Source organism: Suricata suricatta, chromosome 15 (genome assembly GCF_006229205.1).
Source record: "Suricata suricatta isolate VVHF042 chromosome 15, meerkat_22Aug2017_6uvM2_HiC, whole genome shotgun sequence".
NCBI classification, from domain to species: domain Eukaryota; kingdom Metazoa; phylum Chordata; class Mammalia; order Carnivora; family Herpestidae; genus Suricata; species Suricata suricatta.
In genome coordinates this window covers 11,598,576-11,623,375 of record NC_043714.1, presented here as the reverse complement: position 1 = coordinate 11,623,375, position 24,800 = coordinate 11,598,576, and the positions used below count along the sequence as shown (strand labels likewise).

At 40.6% G+C, this 24,800-nt stretch overlaps 1 protein-coding gene across 1 annotated transcript in view; it reads right to left on the bottom strand.

The window, feature by feature from the left end:
• Positions 1-22,965, bottom strand: part of CLVS1 (clavesin 1) — a 167,318-nt gene extending 144,353 nt beyond the window's left edge. Inside the window, exons 1-2 of the mRNA XM_029923906.1 lie at positions 22,816-22,965; positions 10,641-11,268 (exon numbers count right to left, since the gene is read on the bottom strand). Of these exons, the coding sequence (XP_029779766.1) occupies positions 10,641-11,095 (455 nt within the window). The 5' untranslated portion in view covers positions 11,096-11,268; positions 22,816-22,965. The remainder of the gene's footprint in view (positions 1-10,640; positions 11,269-22,815) is intronic.
• Positions 22,966-24,800: the final 1,835 nt, after the last annotated feature.

Below are 24,800 nucleotides of genomic sequence, written 5' to 3'. Positions count from 1 at the left end.
TTTCTGACCCTGGATCCATGTAGAGTGCATTCTTTTTGTCTCTAACAGCCTCCCTCGAGTTCCCTTCCCTCCCCTGTTTAACCGTACTTCTTCGACTCCGATGAGGCCTCTCTGTGCTCCTGGAGGGCCCTTGCTCACCTCATTAGAGGAAGAGAGACTACTCAGTCTCCTGAGTAGAAGAAAGCACATAAGCAAGGGTTGGGAAGAGCTGGGCTGAATAGAGGGGAGGGGAGGAGGGCGAGAGGAGGTAGAGCCATTTGACTCAAGCAGAAGATGTCCTTTGGATAAGGAAACTGATGCCAAATTCTTAAGGTTTGATTTGGCACAATGTGTGGTGAAGAGACTGAACTAACTTTATTAAGGAGCCATTAAAGATGCCTGAGCAGAGATTTTGCAACAAATTTTTGAGCAGAGATTCAGTGGCACAATCCCCAGAGGAGATCCCAAATCTAATGAGGTATCATGAAGGAGAAAGAGAAATATTCAGGATCCAACCACTAGCCAGCCTTGTGATTTTGTCTGGGTTAAACACCTTCTATTTAAAAGAATAATAAAGTATCTCCTTCATACATTGTTGTGAGGATTAAATTAAACAGTGCAGCATTAGGAGGTGCTCGATGCCCAGGGGCATCACTAACACGAACATTCTCTAATCCAGAGAGGCACGGGCGTTATCCATGGGAGTGCCATATTTGAAATTAGATCCAGCAGGGACTACTGGAGATGGGGAAGAATTAGAGGCAAAGAGAAGAGAAAAATGATGAGGAACAGAAAGAGAATGTGCAAAGAAAAAACAACACATCACTTTAAAGCCTTCACAACAAAATTTACCCTCTCTTTATTTTCCTGTCCAATGCTACATTTTGCAGTATAGTAGCAATAACTTCTACTGCTTTATAGTACACTCACAATAAATGGCTTCTGAGCCTGATTTACAACCTCAGGGAAGTGCCGGCATTTAATCATTCCAGCAGCTGCTTAAGGATGGGTATATCACCGTTCAGGAGCGATGATCTAGGAACCATATTTAAAGGGCAGGAGAGACGGTGGCTTCTTAAAGAGCTGCGTTTCGGGGCTCAGGGATTGGGGGGTTGAGGTATGGGCAGAGGCCAAAGGGTTTCCTTCCTTTCCTTGTAAAGGGGATCGGAAGATGCTTCCTGGTTTATGGAGAACGGGGAAAAGCAGTTCATCAACCAGAAGAGCTTCGCGTTGGACAGGAAAAGGCCCCATCTCTTGCGATGCGCTCTGTGAAGAAGTCAGCTATGCCCATGAGAAAACCAACAGTGAACGCAGCACGGAGGCAACATCATGCTTAAAAATTGCCCCTTCTCTGTGCCCTCTTTTACCGACATTGGCCTTTACAAGAGTAGATGCAGGTCGTGTCCCCACCACAGCGTGATTTCAAGTCAAGTAATTGAGAGCAAGCTCACAGTACCCACTGCTTTATCCCGGCCATGTGCTAAGCAGGAGGAAGGTATTCTTAGGCCCTTAGATTTCCAGCTGTTGGAGGATGCTTTTTTATCTACGAGGTAATGAGGGCCGTGTCGTTTAGACTCCTGGGCTTTTAAGTGTGAGTTTGGGAAGAACAGCTGGTCTGGAAGGATATGCTGTCAGTAAACATTTGCTCTCCTGGTCCTTGTGGTCCCTTCTCACTACAAAGTTGTCCTGCTTTTACAACATGTTGCAGGAGCCATGTGACATGTGACACGTGTCAGGGGTCTGCCACCCAGTTAGGCAGGAGCACACGCTGCTGGGTTATCTCAGAACAGAGACCCTGTTCAAGTCCTGTGGAAGATGGCTTCTAACAGACAACCTTCCAAGGGCCTGAACACAGGGGACGGAGACTGGGCAGATGCAGCTGAGCCCTGGACTGAGTGGAATTATCGTGGAAGTCCTGGAGAATGTCTGATAACGAGTTTTGCGAAGGACGAAGGGGATTTAAGAGAAATATTTGAAGAACTGTTTGGCTGACCCACATGACAAGCCATGTATGAGCCCAGCAGGGTGAGAAAGTGACATAAACTCTCCGAACCCCAGCCTCTCATCAATCATCAGCTTTTTAGCAGCACATAACAGAGATATCGTCTCTTTTATAGCAGCTTTCGACAGAATAAGGAATCAAATCATGGGCATTTTAGACTCTGGATTAGATAGAGAGATAAAAGTGGAAAAACCACTTGGATTACAATTAAGAAAGGAAATGGCTCCTATGTGCCAGACCCCTGACTGATCTAGCAACTTACTTAATCCTCACAGCCCTGCAAAGTACATCCGATCATTACCAGACAAAGAGGAAACCATGTGTTCGAAGAGCTGCATGTGGTCCAGGGTCACCAGCAGGCTGCAGAGCTGGGTGCCCACTGAAAGCCTTCATATGGGCACTTGTTTAGTGCAAGGAATGGGGAGGGCCTCCAATCACTACCTTGAGTCAGGCTCCTATTGACACCCCTTTTGGTAACACATTCCAAGCAATAACCAGATTCCTTTGTGGAGCTGGGAATACAAAAAAAATCAAAGTTGCCATCACTGTTACCATTGTCGAATAATTAGAGCAGAGCATGGATAAGATTTTCAATGTTTAATTTGCCAAGATTTTGTGAGATTGGAGTATGTGGCAACAGGATTTGCCTGTTGAGCTATGACACCCTTCTCAAGTCTTTTGAGGTCTTGAAGTGACTGGAGTTAGCTTGCTTGCTTACTGAGAGCCCTCCCAAATGTCTGACTTAGTAGCCCCCAAATATGGCAGATGAATTAGGTCTAAGATCCTGCTTGTTTTAGCCACTTACCTAAGCCATGTGACCTTGGATAGGTTAACTAACCTCGCTGATCCTTAATGTCATCATCTGCAAAATATGGATATTAATAGTGCCTACATAAAAGCATTACTGCCTGACACACGGTAAGCACTTGATAAGCAAGTTTGATTTTGTGGCTGTAATAACTCTCCTCAGTTCATTTTTGCTCATTTCCAAGCTCATAATAATGGAAAAGCTGATCACTACCAGAGCAATTCCAGGAACGTATCTAAAGGAAGAACAGACAGTGAAATATTTTTCTTGAACCACTCTCAAGAGGCTGTGGGATCTGAGGAGGAGGGTGACTTCCTGGCCCTGATGAAACTCACTGGGCCAGCCCCATCTCCCCTCACCTTACCAATACTCAGCATGGATACATTGGAAATTTGTCCCCTTTTGTGCCACAGGTTCTTATCCTGAGCACAGTCAAACCGAATGAGGCATAGACACCCTGCTACATATAAAAAGCTCTTTCATGCTCTTGCAAAAGCTAAAGGTGAACCTCAATCAACTGGCTTATTTATAGTTTGAAAAGTTATATCCCACCTACTGCCTCGGGGTTTTAATCAGAAGAAAGGACCTACTTAATGCTCATCTCCCACTGCCAAATCACACGAGAGAGCCATAGGACATTTGCCACGTCAGCCCTTTGGAGGTTGCCACAGGTCAGCAGTAAGCAGTGACGTTTGAAGGAGCTGCTATCTCCAGCATATCCATCAAATAAATTACTGCCTGGCATGAGGGGCCGAGGAGCAGATGAACACCTTCCCAGAACAAAAGAGTGAGTGGAAAAGCACCGTCCCTAAGAGGAGACAGACGCCAGGTTGTTTCTACATGATAAAGTAAATAGGACAGTGTCCTTGCTTTCAGACCTGGGAAGGCAAGAAGGTCAAGGACCCTAGTAACATTCATCTTCCTGTCATTTAATGCCTAGAGGGGCTCAGGAGAAACCGGGGTAAGAAGCCATTCTGGGAGTGTGAGCTCAGAACAGGAATGCTTACTGTGGGCTCTCAGGAGCCCACACAAAGCTGGACCACTTCAGTAGTTGGGGATGTTTATTGAGTACATGAAGGAATGACCAAGGCTTGGATTCATCCAACGGATGAATGGCAGCTCTTGGCTATTGGTCAGTACCCCAGCTGCTTTTGTATTTGCTCAATCAGAAGCGATAAGTCTTTCTCCACTTCCTTTCTCACTACTTATATTAGGGACTAGGCAGGCCCTTGACGCTGAACCTCCAGAATCATCTCAGCTTCTGGTGCATCCAACCTCTAATGCACATTCCTCACCTCTGGAGCCCCACTGGAACCCATGCACAAGGAACGGCTTTACTGTTTACCCTGAGCCTCCCAGTGCCTCTTGGTAGAAGAGGGAGCTGAGGAGAATGTGTGAAACACCTTATATTTGGACCCTGGAACCACACTGCAGTAACATACGAGTAACACTTAATAACACACAGGTGGGTCAGATTTTGATTGTAAGGGGTTCTGGAAAGGCCATAACCTTAGCGGAAAAGCATAGCCTTTATGTTCAGACAAAAGAGGGAAGAATTCTGTTTCTGTTATATATTATCTATATACCATATAGATCCTTATGGGTCTATGGAACGTATTAGAAATATATATGTAACTACTTGGCATAAAGGTGCTTAACAAAGGATAGTTATTGGCATTGGTGTTAGGACATTTCTAGACCCTCCCCATCAGGGGTTCTCAAGGTGAACACCAGCTCATCTGAGGGCTTTAGCAATGTGAAGATGGCCTTTTGAGCTGCCACAGTGCCTGGGAGAAGGGGTACGAACCACACCACATCGCTCGACAGTCTTATGCAGTAAGACCTGAGCCGCTCTGAATGTCCATTGTTCTCCTTTCGAGAATCACTGCCACTAAGCCGCGGATCTTGTCCACTGTGACTCACTGCACACACGTCCACCACCAGGAAATCCACTTATAGCCTTTCAGAAGCTCCGTGCATGTTTTGAAATATCTAATCACTCAGGGGCTGAGCAATTGGCTCCAGATGTCTCTGGAGCTTGGAATTAGAAGCTTTGAATCTAAGCTTTTCCATTGATGAGTCATTTAGTTCCTTGATTAGAAAGTATCTTCTCCTCAAACCTCTTCTTTGTCATCTGTCCCTCAGTGATACTGAAACTCCCGAAATGGTTAATGAGCATTAAATCAGAAAACACACACAGAAACACTTGGGAACTATAAGGTTCTGTGCAGCTGTAGAGTACATAGATATTCAGTATTATGTACTGTAATATCATTGAGTAGGAGCCAACTTATGGCTTTTCTCTTGTGAAATCTGACTGTCCTGAGCAGCGCTTTGCTGAGGCATATTGGAACTTGAGGCACAAGGAAAAATTAATGATTTTATCCTACTTTCTTTTAAATTTTGACATTTTGTTCATCATGAGTTTTTTGGCATTAATTTTGATTTAAAAGTATTTTATGACAGGGGTGCCTGGGTAACTCAGTTGGTTAAGCATCCAACTCTTCATTTCAGCTCAGGTCATAATCTCACAGTGGTGAGATCAAGCCCTATGTTGGGCTCCATGCTGGGATAGAGACTGCTTTACATTCTTTCTTTCTCCTCCTGCCTCTCCCCAGCTCATGCTCTCTTTTTTCTCAAAAAATAAAATAAAATAAAATAAAATAAAATAGATAAAAATATTTTATGACAAAATTATTTATTTTGATTACTGAGTGCCTTAGTGCCCTCTTTAATTTTACACCCCAGGCAAATGGCCCCATCCCTCACCCTTGTGCTGGCCCTGGATATGAGGTCTCAGCTCAGACTCCCTCATCTAACGTCAAGTTGGTTGGGCTTTGATCCAAACCTTTGGCCCTTGTAATGTATGGTGGGGAAAGACAGTCTACAAGATTCATTGCCTTCTTGTAATAACTCTATAAACCTGAAGGTAGTAATCAAGTTGCCCATTGACCCCCTTTTTCTCTGCTCAATTTCCCTAATTTAACTCTTCATTCAGGTGCCCCAGCTTCCTAAAGGACCAACTAATTTTCAACCTGTATGCTGATTTCTGAGTTTTTGTAATTTTGAGAAACAAGCAAAAGACTGACAAAAGAATGTCTAGTATCATTTATATATTATGATTGGCAATGAATTTCCGATTGTTTTCCCTCCATTTAAGTAGTGGGGGCCCAGCTGATCTACACATGGATATTTTTGTAGTCCATTGTGGGGCTTTTATTCTCTGGACCTTCCTTCCCAAATATCTTTCTTATAGCCTGAGAATGTAATAAACACAATAAGGAGGGCTACTAAGACAAGGTCATTTCCCAGAGCCTCCCAGCCATGACTGAGCTGCCCTAGAGCACTTGGGAGCACTTAGGGTCCCAACTGCACCTTTTATACCTTTCCAGGTATAAAGTTAGTAATGGTTCAAATCCTGCTGTCTGGATTTGGAAGGTACATCTTGTGACCCAGTAGCATAGATATTTGCCTGACTGGAAGTTGTTTTTTTCTTCTTAAGAAACAACTGCCATTTGTGGAATGCCAACTAGTGTTAACTTATGATCACCATCACCTCCACCTTATGGTGAGAAACAGGGTAGTAAGAATTTAAGCACCTTGCTCAGAAGCACATGGCTGGTTAGGAGCAGCTGGGGCAGGGAGCCAGCTCTCTGGCCTCAGAGTTTCTGAGTGCGTTGAATCACTGTTCTATTCCGCCTCTTGGATGCCATCAAGCGGGGCGATTGGGGTTAATCCTTGGACAGCTCCACCGGCCAGATATTATGCCCATTCCCACTTGATGAAACAGAGATTCCAGAAAGTAAAATAAATAACTTGACCAAGCTTAACTCCTTTTTAGCTGAGTAAAGCCCAAGAAAACCAGACAGCACTCCTTTATGCTCACGTTGCCCTCTCTGTGGGAAGGGCATTTGTGGGCAAATCAGGCTGTCTGAGCAGGTACAAGTATGCAGCCCAGAAAGAAACAAGAAACGGAGTTCCTTTTTGTCAGATCTTAAGGGGCAAATGGAGTTTAGGTGAGACAGATCAGGGGGCTCAGTGAGCAATGGTGTCCCCCGGGGTCTCCAGTACGTACCAAGCAGGTGAGCTGAAACTTCAACTCTGATGACCCAGAAAGGACCAGCTTCATTTTCTGAATAACTATGTGAGTGGTGATTTCATCTAACTCATCTCAGTTCAGCCTGGTAGCCTCAGAAAAAGCAGAAACCGCAAAGTTCTCCATGAAGCCCGATTTCTGGAAGAGGCCAGTTTGTGCTCCGGGAGCCCAGCGCTCCTGCCCTTCAGCTGACCCACCTCACCCAGGCAGACAGGGGTGGGGGGTGGGGGGGTAGGGTGGAGTCCTGAGCTCCTCTGGAGGACAGCGCTTCCTACCGCTCACCGTTCTGCACTTCTGTTCCTGGTGTCTAGGTTTAGATGAATGAGATTTACATAGTTTTAATAAATATTAATAACCATCTTAATCTCAGTAAACCTTTCACATGAGACATTCAAATCACTTCCCAGTCATCTTAGGTGCCCAATGAGAGTGAAGTAATCATTTTGCAAAGCTGTGCCAAGTCTTTGAGGCCTTTCGAGCCTCATTTAATCTGGGTCTGTGTGACAGGGACCGCGTCCGGGGAGAAAACAAAGAAGTACTTAGGATGGCCGTGCAGGCAGACCGCACCCACTGGCCCATTTTCATTTTCAAGTGTACTCCTGTCTCTATCTTTATTCATCTACTATCTGTGCTCAATTATTTTTGTGGTGGAATGTTTTATAATATTAATAATAATACTAGAAGCTCATATTTGTTGAGTGCTTACCATGTGCCAAACAACGAGCTATGTTCTTTAAATGCATTTTTCATTTGATCTTCCCAACTGCATTATTAGATAGGCGTCCGTACCTTACAGATCATAAAACAGTCTCAGAGCGGCTGTTTGTCCTAGGTCATCTAACCAGCAAAGCACAGGTCAGTTCCTGGGTTCGAACTGAGGGTTGTTTGCTTCTAAAGATCTCTGATTGTCAGTGGGATAGCCTGATCATTTACCTCCCTGTTGAAACCGAAGTATTTGGAACACCTAGTATTGTAAAGTTTGAAAAAAAAATTGCCTCAAGGTAGGGCAGGGGTGAGGGTGGGAGGGAAACAAGAGGGAGAGGTTACTTCAAAAAGCCTAGTGAATTAGGAAGCTATAAAGTGAATTTTAAAGTCGCTTTCCATCCATCCACAGGATCAGGCTGAATGAGCGCAACTTTCATGAGCCATTGGAGCTGAAGGTGTCTCAGGGATTACCTAACTTGAGCTTCTTATTTTACCCTTGAGGAAACTGAGGAACAGAAAAGTGAAGTAACTTGTTCAAGGTTATTGTAGTCATAAACATTAGGATTATTCTCTTGGAGACTCGTTTCTTTTTACTATTACACTTTGTTATTATTTCTTAACACATTTTGAGATATATACAGACCAAATGCTAATACAAAATAAGATATTTTGCTCTACCATATTTTTTATGTATAAATCACTACTCAGCATCTTAGCAGATGGAAGTTCTAGAACACTTACAACAACTAAGCACAAATGAAGTCAGCATGATTATTGTCCAGAATCATCAAAATGGTCCTGTTCCAAAATTCAACATGTTAACACGCCATTCTCAAAAGGATGGCTGTTTTCTCCGGCATAAGATCTATGCCCCGGGTCGATGGTTTGTGTGTCTCAGGAGGAATTGTCCTAAGGAGATGGGAGGTAGCTGTTTGTATGTATGCACACTGCAGGACACTGGGTTGCACAGCAGACTCGTTTCAGGCAGGGACCTCGTGTTAAAAGAGCAGAGAGGGGAAGGACATTCTGGCCCAGATGCAGAGCCGACCGAACTCTAGACTCACAGAGTTAAAACCCTGAAATACCTCTTCAGGATGAAGTTGTGCTATCCCAATTTATCCACCGGAAACTAGCCAGTGATTATTAAGGTCATGATATTATCATTTTAAAGAGGGCAGAATGATATGACATAAAAAAGGGCCACCCTAGAAATTCCTTTTAACTATAAAAGGGGAGGAATTCTTCGGTATATTTTTAAAGTCAAACCTGTGTCGTCCCAGATACTGTGAAAATTTCAGCGATGATACTTCTGTGAAAACTGATGTCACAGGGGAACTTTTGAGATTGATGCGTACATTCTTTCTCACTCAACATTTATTGGATAATGTGCCATGTGCCAAAAAGGTATGAAAAGACACGAAAGAGGCAGTATCCTGCCCTCAAGGAACTTGCAGACTTGAGTGGAGGAGTAAGAAATGGTAAACAAATAAACACAATTACAGTAACGTCAGGTTAAGACAACTTGTTCTCTAGCCAGACTGCTGGGGGCCCACTCCCACTCTGTATTTCACCAGTTCTGTGACACTGGGTGAGTTACTCAATTTCTCAAAGTCTTGTCTTACCAAATGTGAACTAGGGATCACAATACTGTATTTTGTGGAAAGTTCTCATTGGGTTAAATGAGACAATACACATAAATGCTTCATAGAGTATGTGGTAAGTATTCCAAAACAATAGCTGTACTAACAATGGTTCTTACACTTCTATTGCAAATGAGTCAATGGAAATATGAACAAAAAAAGGCAGTGAGCTAACAGGGGTTGGGACTGGAGGTAGACGAAGGCTATAGAGTGAAGAAGTATGAAGATGAGTGTAAATGGTAGGGCAGATTGCGTCCAGGATGGCTGGAATTGGTATAAGAAGTGGTGATTCTCTCCTTGATGAGGTAAGTCCAAAGGCTTGAAGGCATGGAAAAACTTCAACTATTCAAGGCAAGGCTATACTTCCTTCCAGCTGGACCAGAGGATGTGAAGGTCAAAGGGTGAAGTACGACAGGAAATAGGAGATGCACAAGGTGGATTGCAAAGGACCTGACTTTACTTTGAAGGCTTTGCAGGTCACTGAAGAATTTTCATCAGCAAAGCGACATCACAGAATTTTGGAAGGGTCACTCCAGCTACAGTGTAGACCAGAATGTCTCGGAAGAGATGAGATCTGAGGCAGAGGGGCCAGTTAAGAGTCTGTTCTGGAAATTCAAGGGACAAATGAATAGAACCTAAACCAAGGCAATGACAATGGGGGCAAAGAAAAGTGACAAGATTTGAGACTTTTGAGAAGAAAGGGGTGGGACTTGGCCATTAATCGGATGTGAGGAGCAAAGGCAAGAAGCAGTCTCAGATGACCCCCAGATTTCTGGATGGCTGTAAAAGCAAGTATAGTGGGGAAGATGGTGCATTCGATTTGGGTCATGCTGAGTTTGTGGTTCTTTATAGGATTTTCAGGGAGAGATGCATTTGGGTAGAGAGGTCTGGCACTCAGAAGAAATATAGGATATTAAAGTCATGGAGAGGATCCAAGAAATTATTTATGTGTTGAAAACACTTGATTTAAAGCCATCTACTGAATCCATTTTTGTTGTTTTTGCTGTTAAAGATGTGAACACTAAAGACAGAATATATGGTTCTTCTAGAAGACCAGCTTTCAATTTTATTAAAACAAATGACCCACTCTGATGAACATAATAATGATTTCTAAGGTGTCTTGCCATTTTAACACTATGATTCTATTGTTCCCAAACACCGCTGTGAATCTGGAATTGCTCTTTGAGGACAGTAATCCTGTGGCCTTAAAACTTCCTTTGCAGGGGAGGGGTGGGGGGGCTATACATATATATATATATATATATATATATATATATATATATATATAAGAAAAGCTCGCTAGTCACTCATTTTTTTTCATTTTTTTAAATGAAAGCCATACAGCCCTAAACATGCAGTATGTATGCTTACGAAAAGGAAAAGCCAAGGAAAGACACTATCTACATTTACCTACTCTGATCCCAATTGGCTGCAAACAGCAGCAGAATCTTCCTCCCGTAGTGATCTCGGTTTTCCAGCACTCCGGGGAACCCGTCGATGAGAGCCCTCTTAATGCCGGGATCATCAGCCTTGAAGTTTTTGAACATGTCCAAGTGCAGCTGGCGGTACTGAAAGTACTGGGCCAGGAGTCTGAAGGCATCTGCTTGGTGAAACTTCCTGGCTCGGAGAAATCTCAGGATGAAGGCATCATCTGTACGCAAAAATCCAATGTCAGGCCTGGTAATGATCATGTCCCTGACTTGCTGGATGTCCTGATGTAAAACATCTGGGTTTTCATTCAGTTCCAGGCGAGCTTTCTCTATAGTCTCTGGACTGAGTCCAGCCTGTAAATGGGTCATCTTGGCCAAATCTCCTTTCCAAGTGCTCAATTTCTGGTATTTTGGAAGAAGGGAGACTGGTCCCATTCACTTGATGGTCTGCTGAAATCAGGGCCCATTCAACGGTTTTTCTGCTACCAAGCTGCCATGGAAACAGACAAATTGAAGGTCTTCTTTCTGCTCTTAGAAAGCAGTAGGACATTCAGGTCCTATGTGGTGGTGGCCATCCAAAAAGGGAGCAAAAGCGAGACCATTTCTTACTGCAAAACAAATGCACAAAAGAGAGACAAGACAGTGATGATACAAAGTCTGGGCAAATTAATTGGAACTTAGATAAAAAAGCAGTATTGTGCTGTGGGTTTGATTAGATTAGACATCCAAAAGATAAAGGCTAAATTAGCTTTAAAATGGTATAACTGGGATAATTTTATTGTTGACTTCCTGAATGCATAATATGCAAAAATACCTGGAACTTTTTAGTCACACTGACTAGTTAACATAATAGAGTATATGGTCAGATTAGTAATAGATTGCTCTTTTATTAATTACTTGAAGAAACACTAAGAAGAAAGAGCCTTCTCTGTAACAGCATGCTTTATGGGGTATTCACAGGCCTCGATATGGCAGAGAAATCAGGGATGCTGTGCAATTTATGGCTCCCCATTAGCCACTTTTCTCAAATAGAAGTACCTTTCACAGAAATGACCCCTCCCCCACCCTTTTAAAAGGCAGTCATTTGCATCTTAACAATAAAAAGGGGCTGTTAAGGGTCACTCTATCCTAACCCCACAGGTACCTAATTACTCAAAACTGAACTAACAACAGCCAGGGGGAGGGGGAGGGCGGCAGCCTTGTGGCTGGGAGCCTGACCTTCAATAATCAAATTCAACAGCAATGAGAAAGGATGCTCACATGTCGACCTTACTAGCAGCTTTATTATTTGCCTTTGTGACTCTGCTGGAGGAAAAGCAAAGGGACTTGGAACCCCTGATTGCTTTCCTGCTGACCCAACATCCACAAAGGCTTAAAAATCCTCCCATTTATATAACTTTCCTGTTGTTCTGAGATATTATTTTACTTATGGTGATTGTTTTAATCTTTTTATACGCATCTCTTATGATTTCTACACCTAAACGGTATACAGAAGAACTCCCATATTATTTACGTCTTTCTTATTTTAAATATAAATGTTTAAACGCCTTCAGATATTTGTTTGGTATAACCTGGAAGTTCTAAAAATCAGAATACATACTAGGTGTAAATGAAGAAGGCATATTTTTTCCCCTAGCTTTCCTAAGTCGACAATCAGAGGAAGTATCTGCAATCAGAGGAAGAATACTTATTCCCAACCTTGTTATTATTGGTAATGCTTTATCGTAGAAAATAATGTAAAAGACAAAATTATCCTCTGCTTAATTTAGAACGACCAGTTAGTTCTTAAGGGAGACAATCAACTCACACATTTCTGTCTTATATTGTGGTATAGGGGAGATGAAGAACAGTCAAAGTAACTTGTATTCATTTGCAAGATAATAGAGTAATAGAAATTTTATGTATACAATGTTGGCTTTGTAAAATAGTTTGTAAGAAAACAGCATTTAGCTCTGCAATATACAAAAACAAGAAATAGAATAAAGTCTTGATTTTCACTAATTTTAAGGATTTCAAATGGTAAATGGAAAATAATGCTATGAACTATTCCCAGGATTGAATGAAACTGCCAAATCCATCTAGTCCGATGCCAATCGGATGTTAAAATTCCCTGTCCAGGAGCCTCACAACATCCCTTCAGGAAATTCCCTTGTTTGATATCTCCTCTTCTAGTTCATCTCTTCACCCATGGCAATGTCTTTATTATTCCCACCAACCAACTGACCAGGAAGATCATATAATTTATTACCCAAATTTAAATATGAAGGGCTGCTAATGACAGTAATAATGCTGGCACAAAAGCCATAAACTGGGACAATTCTAAGCAAACCCAGAAAGATGGTCACCCTACTGGTGATGATCCTTTTGTTTCTATATCCAATAGGCACATTTCAGGACTCTATACGGGTGACCTCTATCAGTATTTTATGTGGATGACTTCATCCTTCTTAAAACTCTCTCCCCCATTCTCCCACTCTTTTTCTCTGACTCCAGACACCTTGATTTTTCTATTTTAGCCTTGTTGATTCCTGCTCCCTCTTCTCTTTCTGTGAACGCTTCACTGTGATGTTTCCAGGATCTTGCCCCACGGTTTGACCACCTACATGTAATCTAACTTCACCCTTTGGCTTGGTCTCCAGGCTACATATACAACTGCCTTTTCAGCAACCCCACAGAGATGTCCTCTAGGCACCACAAACTCAATGTGCTTAAATCTGAACTAGCCATAGTTCCTCATCTTGAATTTGCTCCTCCACCTCCAACTCTTAGTGACTAAGTCACCTTCTGTGCAGTTTCCATTCTAAAAATCTGGGAGTCCACTATTATTCCACTCTCTCCCTTATTGCCCACTTCCAGACAACAGACAACTACTTCCATAATATTTCTCAAATCTGTCCCTTTTTTCCATCCAATCTCACTGCCTGTTTAGCCCTGCAACATTCTCTCTATGGCACCTTTGCTGCCAACCTTGCCCTTCTCCAGTCTGTTCTCCGTATTGTCATTGAAATCTGCTCATGTCATTCCTTGATTGACCAATAGCTGTCAATTGTCCTAAGATAAAGTATAAAACTATGTAATAAGGTTTTTAAGACCCTTCACCATGTGATCCCTCTCTCTCTCCAGATTCACCATCTGGCCATGCCACCACATGGAGCCCCTTGACATTTCTCCTCACCTCTGAGGACCTTAACAAAGAAACACCACTGACGAACTCCTCTTTACCCTTCAGGAGTCATCTTGAACACCATTTTCTCTAAGAAACCTCCCTGACCTTCACAGGTCAGTGGTAGCCTCTCAGTCCCTAACCACATCATTTCACTGCCATCTTCCTCTCTCCCTTTTTACTCCAAACTCCTGGATACCACTCATCTGTGTATCCCCAATACAGGGTGTGGCACAAAGAGTGTCAGCTCCATGGCTGGAGCAACTTTGTCGCACTCACCATCTATCCTTGGCACCTAAAACAGTGTCTACCAGGGCATATAGAGTAAACAAATAAAGAAGGTAGTCAAAATTGTTTCAATGAGTGAGTTGCTTCCCATTCTATTGACTGCCTCTGGAACCATTTTCCTTAAATGACAGTGTTGCAGCTAATTCCATTTCCTAGGAGAATTTAGCCTAAGCACACTGTACTTCAGGATCACTGCCTCCGTGGAGCATGCTGGGTGATGGTCCAGCTTCAAGCCATGGCACAGGATGCTCAGAGCACAAGTGATAGCACTAGTTTGTCCTTTTCAGAAGATTTGAAGGTTCAGGGAGCAAGTCACACACCTTACAGTTCAGGGAACTCTGAAAATTTCTGGGATAAATTACTACGGGTTCAAGGGGAGAGCTGAGGTTGCATTTTTCATGTCCTGCTTCCACACATAGCTATGCCTCCAATCTATAATATCTGAAATAAATTTGCTTCAATCTACATCTTTATTCTATCCTCAGTATACAGTAGAAGCTTCTGGGGAGAAAACCCAAGCTAGGCTCACTGGGTTTCATACTTAGGATGAAACAGACATTTTCCATTAAAGTCAAATCCTTCATTTCAGATATCTAAATAAATTGCTACTTAAAGAACAACTTCAGCTGATAATATTTAAGGCTAAACATGCTATGCCATTCAAGAACATTCTCTAGGATGTACTGCTTTCATTTGCCTGTTATCTTTTCTTCATGTGAAGGACTTGGTTCTCATTTAACTTTTCTAAATTGGTCAAACAAGTATAAAAGGATACCCTGGACTTGGTATCACATGAAGTAGGAGTGTTCTTCTGTCCCAGTAGTATGAATAATAATAATAATACCTTTAATTTCTAATTTATTATAAGTGTAGGTTCTTATGTACCAGGCACTTAATACTCTATATATTACACTATTTAATCTTTAGGACAATCACATGAGAAGAGTATATTATTGCCCCCTTTTTTTTAGATGAGGAAACTGAAGTATAGAGAGGTAAAATGAGTTTCCCAAAGTTACACAGCTACTAACTAGCTGATACTGGATTGAAGGCCAAGTAATCTTTCTCCAGTCCCACGCTCTTTTCTACTGTGCTCTTATGTGTAGCAACGAGATTCTAATAATTACTACTTAAGAGCTATGTGACCTTCAGCAAGCCACCTTTGCTCTTAGAATCTTACTGTCCTTTACTAAAATTTCTTCTAGATTTACCACTCTAGAAACCAAAATGTGCCTCAGGGGTTAACAGACATTTTTAGGTAACCTAATACCACACTTTACAGATGTCTAGTCTTGTCCTTATTTCTTCCTCGGAAGATGACTAAGGTTGTTTAAAAATCTAGCTGTCGATGCCTTTTCCAGCTATTACAAACTTTTGCTCTTCCTTTATGTATTTTCCTTTGGCTAAAACGCCAGATTAAAGATCTTGCCATTTTATTTGAAGGATTGATACTTTGCCATCCCTAGCAGAGTGCCAAATATGATCCGGGTACTGAAATGTGCTTGATAATCAAAAAGAGTACTTTAGGGAGATTCATGTGGGCCTCAGAAACTGTCTTTCTCACTGCTGTTTGGGTCCTAAATGATGCTTTATTTAGACATTGTTACAAAAACATGGAGAGTAACTCACCACCCACTCTGGGGAGTCACACGTAGAAGCTAACTTCACTTCTAATGCATGCTTTTTCTAATAACTACACATTTAAGTAGTAGTACTGTGTGTGAGAAAGAGGAAAAAAAGAGTCTTCCTATCATGATATTTGAAATCATGGCATCCATAGATTTAAGATTCCCACTTCTTCTCAAGTTTCCATTAGAAAAGATCTATTTGTATATTCCTTAATACAAAATTCAGTCTTAAGAAAGTGCATGTATTTGCACACATGTGTGTGCATCTGCATGCACGTGTGTGCACGCACGCACGCACACACACACACACACATACACACACCTATAACCATTTATCCTAGTATTCATGAACTAAAGAATCAAGGTTGAAAAAATATTTCAGAAAGCAAACTAATTCAAATAAAATTGATTTTTGTTATTTTATAATTTACTATTTTCATTTATTTCATTATCTTCAGAAACACACATTAAATATAGACTAATAACAAGATCATGTCTACAGAATATGTACATGTGTATGTATTATCTCAAAGCACTTTACATCAATTTTCTTTCTTCATTGTTACAGTGATACTGCAAGGAGTAGAAGCAAAAGAATTCCTTAGGAGATACCGAGGACAATGTGAAATGATGTAGGAAAAAGTGCTTTGGAAATAAAAGCTCCATTTTACACTTACTGTAATCTTGCTGGTATCATAATTTTGTTGTTTCCAGGTAAATAAAAAGATATTGAGTCTTAGATCAGCTAGGCCCTAGTCTTAAAGTCAGATAATAAACCAATGTTAAACACTGGGGGGAAAACAAATACTTGTTGGGTACTTGTTATGTGCCTAGAGCCTTGATGTTCTATGATCTAGTCTCTACACCAACCTTTAAAGCTGGGTTATTAATGATTAGATGAGAGGATTATTTGAGGTTTAGATAGATTAATTACAGCTAGAAGGAAGGAGATTCACACCCCAGTCCACCTGACCGGAAGCCCATGTTCTATCAATGACCTCTCCCTGCCACTCAGTGTAGATGATTTCTCTACACCACACTGGATACTTGTATTGTCACAATGACTCATTCACACAACAGGCACACACCCACACCCCACCAGTCCTAAGGAAGCTCATTTAAAGGATGCTGTAAAATTGGCCAGATTTAGGAGGGAGGAGGGAGTATACAGTTGTCATGACCAGAAAGAAAAAAAATCTGTGAAGCCTAGATACTGTTGGAATATAAGAACATCAATAAATAATGAAAATACTTCAAATATTTATTGTTTTGGGATGTTCTTGGTAATACAAAGAATATTTTTAAGTACACATAAATTTAAATTAATATAAATGTAAGTGAGAAACTATACTCATATTTGGTTCTGCAGACTTCTTCTTTAAGAAAAAAAATGAAAAGTGAATCTCAGATAAAACTTCCCACACAAAAGTCTAATCAACTACCTCCTCCATTAGTAGGTGTGAAAATTATGTTTCCAATTTTTAAATGAATATTGAATTAGGTGAACCCCTATGGCTCTTCACCTCCCTAAAATCTCACTTCAGAATTTTTAACCGAGGATATTTTCCCCCTAGGAATGCTGAAAGGAATTTTTATACTGAATGAAATAAAAATAGATGCTGCTGATACATCTAGAACAAAATTGAAAATCACAGTGAGCAAAAATCTTTTCTTTTTTTAAGTACAACTGTATTTGAAATCTTTCTTGAAAGATTATATGCTCCCTTACTGCCAGCAGTACCTACATTTAATCTCAGAGGCTGGTTGATTACAATATTCTTTGGTTCTAACCAGAAAAGAGTCTTTTTCCCAAATGATGAATTTGAAACTGACCATTAGGGCTCGTAAGACTTCTCTGCATAAGTACTGGCAAAGGAACATAAATCCTGTGAGTAACAGCCTGGTTCCTAGTCCATCAACATTCCCTCAAACATTTCCCAACTTGTAATTGTGAACCACATATACCAGGGGCAGAGAGAGAAGTCTGGAAGGATAAAAGGGAGACCTTTAATCATCTGAAAGTGCAGTGTGACCAGAATTTAGCCCCTGGCTCACGGTCAAATTTCCATCACCTTTAGCTCAGTCCTAGCCCAGGGCTTACCCTTGCCACATAAATATTCATTGTGTTGACTCCATTGGCACCCTTTAAAATAGTAACTAAGCACACAGTCATCTTCTCCCATTTATTTGCTCTTGCTCTTAAGAAAGATTAAGAGTCAACTGAAATGAGTTCCATCAGAGTAGAGACACAGAGAACTGTACCCAAAATAAATGCCAGATCAGACTTAGAGTAGTCTGGGACTCTGAAGATGGACCTTTTGACAGAGGATTGTAACCTGCGATCTAGAACAACCTATATAATTTTTATTCTTTTAGTTTGTTTTGGGAAAAACAATTCGAGGAGTTGAGGGAAAATACAACTTGCAAGGAAGGCATGGTAATTTCCTCCCTCTTCACGTAGAAGGGCAGTTAGTTGAAGTAGTGTTTACTCCTCACTGTATTTTAAATAAAGAAAATCTACAGAGAGGAATTTATTATGACATAGAAAATTAGACTAAAACTTTTTCTATGCTATTAAACTATCCCCATAAGAAGTCACTGGCAGTCAATGCCCCAATTTAAAATTTAATTTTAGTTGCACTTCTTAGGAGTATCAGCAGGAGGGAAAGGAAAAAACAAACAAACATGTGACTCTTCTCTCATCAAAGGAAGAGGGTATTTCTCTAAGAATAGACTTTTCAGAGAAAGAGGATCTGGGAAAATGTAAGAAAGGCAGGGCTCACCCAAAGATGGCTACTAAATCCACTTGCTATCATTTCCTCTCAGTGTTTTCCCAGCTTATCTATGTGACTGGGACCCTTCTTCTAGATGTGATTAGGCAGATGATGTCAGCCACAGGAATCAAAGTTCAGAAAACTTCCAGGTCAAGTAGAACACAACAAAGTGCATATGGGTGAGGTGGGAAGAAAGGGATTGTTTGTAGAACTTTCTCCTCAACTACATTTATGATTTCTAAGCTATGATTGCCTTAGAACCTGTAATGGTCCTGGTTTTGTTTGAGTATGACTGCCATTATTTGTTAATCAGATATTAAGGTGGGAGTGTTTAAAAAGAAGGAACTTCTTTGTTGTCGTTATTTCTCAAAGTGTGGTCCATGGATCAGCAGTATCAGCAGGCCCCAGGAGCTTGTTGGGAACGCAGGATGTCAGTACCCACCTAGACCTGCTGAATGGGTCCCAGAATTCCCAGGCAATTTTGTATGTACATTGTTTGGGAAGCACTGCTCCAGAGGATTTGCAGTCAATCAAAAGGATTGAGAAGGTAGGTTAATTACCTGTGAGGTCAAGCTCACACTGTGAAAAACAGTGCTACTTTGTTCAACAGGAGATTAAAAGCACATCCAGTGTCTCACTCCTTTTGGAATGCCAATGCTCATAAAACTTTATCAGATCACTCCATTAATTACACATGTGCTCGTGTGCTCTTTATGTAAACAGAAAGCAATGAAGAAAAGAAGGAGTGGGGTAAGCAAGAGATGCTAAGAGGAAGGAACAGAGAAAAAGAAGAGGGGGAGAAGTGGAGAAGCTCAGGTTTTGTTTATTTTGTTTTATTTTGATCACACATTAGACTAGAGTTCTCTTACTTATAAAACCTATAATGTGAGACCCTCTGCCATTTTCAGGCCCACAACTTCTTTTCCTCCCAAACTACAAAACAACGAACACAGAATACACTATGTGCATGATACATATAAAGGTATGGGGCTTTATGCAAGACATTTGACCAGTAACAGAAGCTAAATGGACATGATGTGATTTTAAGGAGATGAGGTGGAGAAAGTTGGTTTGCATATATCAATACATTGGAAATGTGGTTAAAAGGGTCCAGAAGACAAGAGCTATCATCTTACTGGGGAAAATTCCTGCTGGCTCAGAAGTCAGGAAGAAGAAAGGCTTATAGAAAATTAGCTGCCTACACAGAAAACTTTCTCTGATGCTCCCTGTCATACAGACACATGTCCACGAAAAGGGAGAGCATCGGGTTACCCCGCCAGAAATGAGATGACAAAGGGCTGTGAGGGGCAGCAGAGGGAGTGAAGAATAATGAACTTATTCACTGAATAAATAAAATTTTTTGAGGGAAGTTGAGTGTCCAGTTGATTTCCACATCCATGAAGAATCAAACCAAAGAAGACAAACTTCACTTTAGCTGAGACAAACTTGGATAAAAAAAAGTAAGCGTGGTTCTCTCTACAGAGACATAACACTTGGGATTGATGTTAGAGGGTAACAGACTTGCAGTAATTCATATTGTAAATCTTCTCCTGAAACAAACTTATTCCATTGAAATCTGGATAAAATGAAAAATAATAAAAATTATCAAAATTTGGGTGAAGGGTATAATGTAGGAAAAGATCTCTCTTGGCAATGTTGAGGGGTCTTTCTGGGCTCAATACATGGGACCAAACATCATATTTTTTTAATATTCATTTTGCTATGTTACTTCCTGTCTCAGTCACTATGTAACAGGAAAGGAGAGAAGATCCAAGGAAGTCTGAATCCGTTTACTAAGGATGACTCTGCTTTGAGGAAGTGTGTGTAAAGTCATGAATAGACTTCTTAGGGTTAATTAGGTGTCCTTTGGTAAAGCTTGCAAAAGTGAGAAGACACCACTAGCTCTGAAGAGTTCCTGAGTTCCCCCTTTTGGGAAATAAAAAATCACCGGCTTTTATTCCATGATTTTAAAGTATGTGCCCCTTTGTGGACATGTCTGCAAAAGTGTCTGATGCCACTCTGATGGAAAATATGTTTTCTGTTCACCTTTAAATCCATTATAAAAATGAGAAAATTGTTACTGAAGATATAAAAAAATAGCCCTTAATAGAAGAAAGAATAGAAGAAGAAGCCAGGATAGCAGCACTCTATAAAAATTAATTAGCCTGGCATAATATTGCATCAGAGAAAGGCATCACTTCTGAGACAGATGCCTGTAAATCTCACCAAAGCAGCATTGTTTTGAATTTTCCCCAACCACAGGAAATTGCATTAAGCACAGGAAGGCAGCAGCACTGGCCTGAGCTTCTGTTTTGGAGCAGTTCGAACAGACAATATGTGCACTTTAAAAAATTATCTAGGACGAACGGTTCTTTGCAACAGATAAGGGAATATGAACAATCTTGTTTCTTTGAGATGTGAGGGGTCCTTTTTACTGTGGATATTACCTATCTAAAGACAGTATATAAGTGAGCAGATTTTCTTCTTTTCTGAAATATTTTCACTAGTTTTTTTAGTTTGAGCTCAAAAGTGAGTGAATTTTAGAGGCAAATAGAATTATGCCAATATTTATGTAACTGATAGCAGCAAGTAACTTTTGACAAAATCCTACTCTTCTTCATTCCAGAAGAGTATTTGGTGTGAAATTTCCCCCCAAACTTCTTCAAGAAGATACTTGTCTGTGGCTAGTTTTATTTTTGACAAAATGAGCAAGCCAGTTTAGACAAAACTTGCTTTATTGGCTCTTTTTTTGGGGGGGGAAGGAAGCAGAATAAATGTACAAGAGTGATTTTTAAATAAGCCCTTTGCTCTGCTCTGTTTTAAGCTTGATTGTTACATGTGACCTGACGTTCTCATATAAAAACATGATCCATTTCATTTTAAATTAAGGTGTTAATTTTATGAAAAATAATTTGCAAAAAATAACACAACTCACCCAATACTTTGCTGTTCAGTAATAATTGATTAAATGAGTGTTCATTGAAAGCTTTTTTATTTCTGGCAGGCTCGAGTTCTTATTTTCTGATGTTTGTTAGCTCTTACAAAAGAGATGATCCGGGATAAATTAAAGAGGTGCTATGACTTGGGTTTGGACCTTCAAGATATTTGAAAGATGTTCCAACTTCCTTTCAGCTGAGATAGAAAATCATGGCACTTTAAAAGCAGAGACTAGCAGAACATAGTTACATAAAATGCTTTTTCAATTTTTGCACTCTATTACCCTTTACTATTATGGGAAAAATGGTGTTATCGCCTGATTACTGAGAAAACACACAAAAATCTCGCCTTCCAAATCCGAGTCAGTCCTTGACTAGTGATGAACAAAGAAGGCCATCTGCTCTGAATATCATTACTACTTTGGCCTTTTGGCCAAGGGATCTATCTTCTTTGCCTCAAAGAGAGGTTTAGGGTTGGAAAATCAAAATGAAATAAGTAGACAGGAAGAGACATTTGAACAAATAGCACTTTCCAATGAGAACCACATTTGTTAGATTATCATCATCAACATTTTAATTTTTACTCTGGCCACAGAGTTCATCTTTGGGGGCCTCCGTTTTACAAAACATTTCAGTAAAAAACTTAATTCCAGAGTTTCTGTAATAAACGCTTAGGAAGGAAAATTGGCGTGTGGGTGAATATGAGTCATCAGTCACCCCCACCCTGCTTCCTGGTGATTCTCCATTGGAAAACCAGAAACACGGATTGAGCTTACATATCTGTTTTACTGGAACAACACCATACCTCAGGCCATGTTAATTTGCTGAACTAAAACAGCCCCTAATCTGCTGAAAGGCAGCTGGCTAACTGCTGGTGTCTGGCAAGTGCCCCATCTGTCCCCCTGCTCAGGGTCTCTCTCTGTCCTGGCTTCACTTTCCCTTTCTCTCAAGCAGGCGTCTCTTTGTTTTCAAGGGTGTCGTCCACCTGAACTTTCCTTCCTGTGCCTGAAAACTTGGGTTCTTTGGCTCTACCCTGAGGACCTCGGGCTTTGTCTAAGTGACAAGACACAGTTGTGTTGACTGTAGTTACGGCGCTGGTGATGGTGGAGATCATGACGGTGATGGTGGAGAGATGGGGGTGCTGATGGTATAAGGGAGCACAGGCTGAGCGGGAGCCGGGAGGAGGAGGATGGACCCCCCAAGGCGTGGAAAGCGGGGTGCGGGAGGGATGGAGTGCGAGGGATTGCAGATGGGAGCTGTCCACGCACCGAAGTGCTGAAACGCCGCAGCCATGGCATCGCTAGAGCTGGGGGGAAAGGCGGGGAGGCACTGCAAATACAGAAGGGAGAAAAAAGGCAACAAATACCTTCACACAGCCGCTCAGCCTTGCTTTAGGAATGTGTTTCTGCAGGTGTCCTCGCTGCTTAGCTGAGTGGGTGAGATCCCCTATTCTGGCAGGTTCGGATCAGATTTCTCTAGAAAGCTGTGAATGAGAGCCCCGGCTCCACGGGGCTGTGATTTTGGTAGGAGGCGTGTGCGCCCGAGACTCTGTCCTTCTATACCAAGCCTGGCTTTCCCCTGGGTCCTAAATGCCTCCGCACCGCTGCTTTCCCCGGGTCCGTCAAGACAATACCAAGAATTAATGTAATTTTGTAACACCTGGGACAAAAAGTACCGGCACCATCACCCCCGACCCCAAATATCACCAGTGTTAAAAACTGGATCTTTAGGATTAATGCAACCTCTGAAACAGACCAGTGTGTGTGTGTGTGTGTATGTGTGTGTGTATGTGTGTGTGTGTGTGTGTGTGTGTGTGTGTGTGTGTAAATTTAACAAATGAAAAAGCATCACAGACCTATAGGGAAAAGCATGGATTATCTTATTAACAAATGGTAGTGAGAAAATGAGCAATTTAGAAAAGGTTCAAATTAAGCCTCACCGCACCAAAATTAGCTATACAAAGATTAAAGATCTAAATAAAAAAGTAAAATTATTTTAAAAAATAAACTAGAAGAACACAAGAAATATTTTACTGATAGAAAAGGTTTTTAAGAATAAGAGGAATAGAAACAATCACCCCCCCAAATATCAATAAGACTGCATAAAAATACTTTCAAATGGAAAGTATCATAAAAGCATAATTACAAATGACCATTTGAATAAATGGCAACAGATATATGTTTCATACAGAAAATATCTCATATTTTGGCTTGAGGAAACACTGAGAAAGAGCAAATGACAAAGAATTCACTAAGGAAAGGTAAATTTATAATAAACCTATTTTAATAAATCAACCTCACCAGTATACAGATATGTCTTTAAAATAACACCAAGGTGCAGTTTTGGCTGAGCTTAATGTCCCATACTGTTACAAGAGTAACAACACTAAAGTAATGGTAAGAAAATGTAATGTTTGTATAGGCCTATTTTGCAACTTACATCAAGTATCATAAAATATACACACATACACACCAAATAATCCACTTTGTGCACCTTCTCCTGAAGATATAATCAGATATGCAGATAACAATTTATGTACATAAACTTACATAAAGATTTATGTATATAAATTTAATTTATGGTCATAAAGTTTGTCAAAAATAATAAAAGCATTAACAATGTTTGTGGCTATTAAAGATATTTTTGAAAACTATTAGCAACACAGAAAAATGCTCAGAAAATAGTAAAGAAAAGCAAGATACCAAATACAGTCTTCTCCTCCAGCCCCAAATATCAAGTTGGTGAGCTCATAGGACAACACGGTGAGATTATAGGTAAATACGCTTTTTTGGTCAAGTTGGACAATTTGTTTATCTAAAGTTTCCGTATTTACTAAAAGAAGAAAACTTATGAAATATCCTAAAGCAATGTCTTATTATATATTTCATAGAAAGTTTAAAGTTATCAGAATTCTTCCAACTATTATGTAGCATCATATATTTATGTATCTGTTTACTGTATCTGTCTTCAGTGGAATGTTAACACCATGTGTTAGAAATTTTTCTGTTTTGTTTACTACTACCACTTCTCAAGCATCAGGAAGTGTGCCTGGAACATCACAGAAGTCAGTAAATATTTGTTGAATAGAAGAATAAATGATGAATGAATGAATAAATGAGTGATAAACCCACATATAGATGTATTTCTGAATATTTTATAAAGTTATGAATTTCATATAGAAAGTTATTCAAAAAAGGCATATTCAAAATGATCTGAGGTTGCTGCTGAGTTTTGATCACAGACAAATGAGCTCAATAAAAAGTCCATCTTCTATGATATATCTAACCATGGACATGACTTGCAAAGTGGCATCAAATGTGAATTTTTTTAAAGACAAGTTTTCTCTCATAT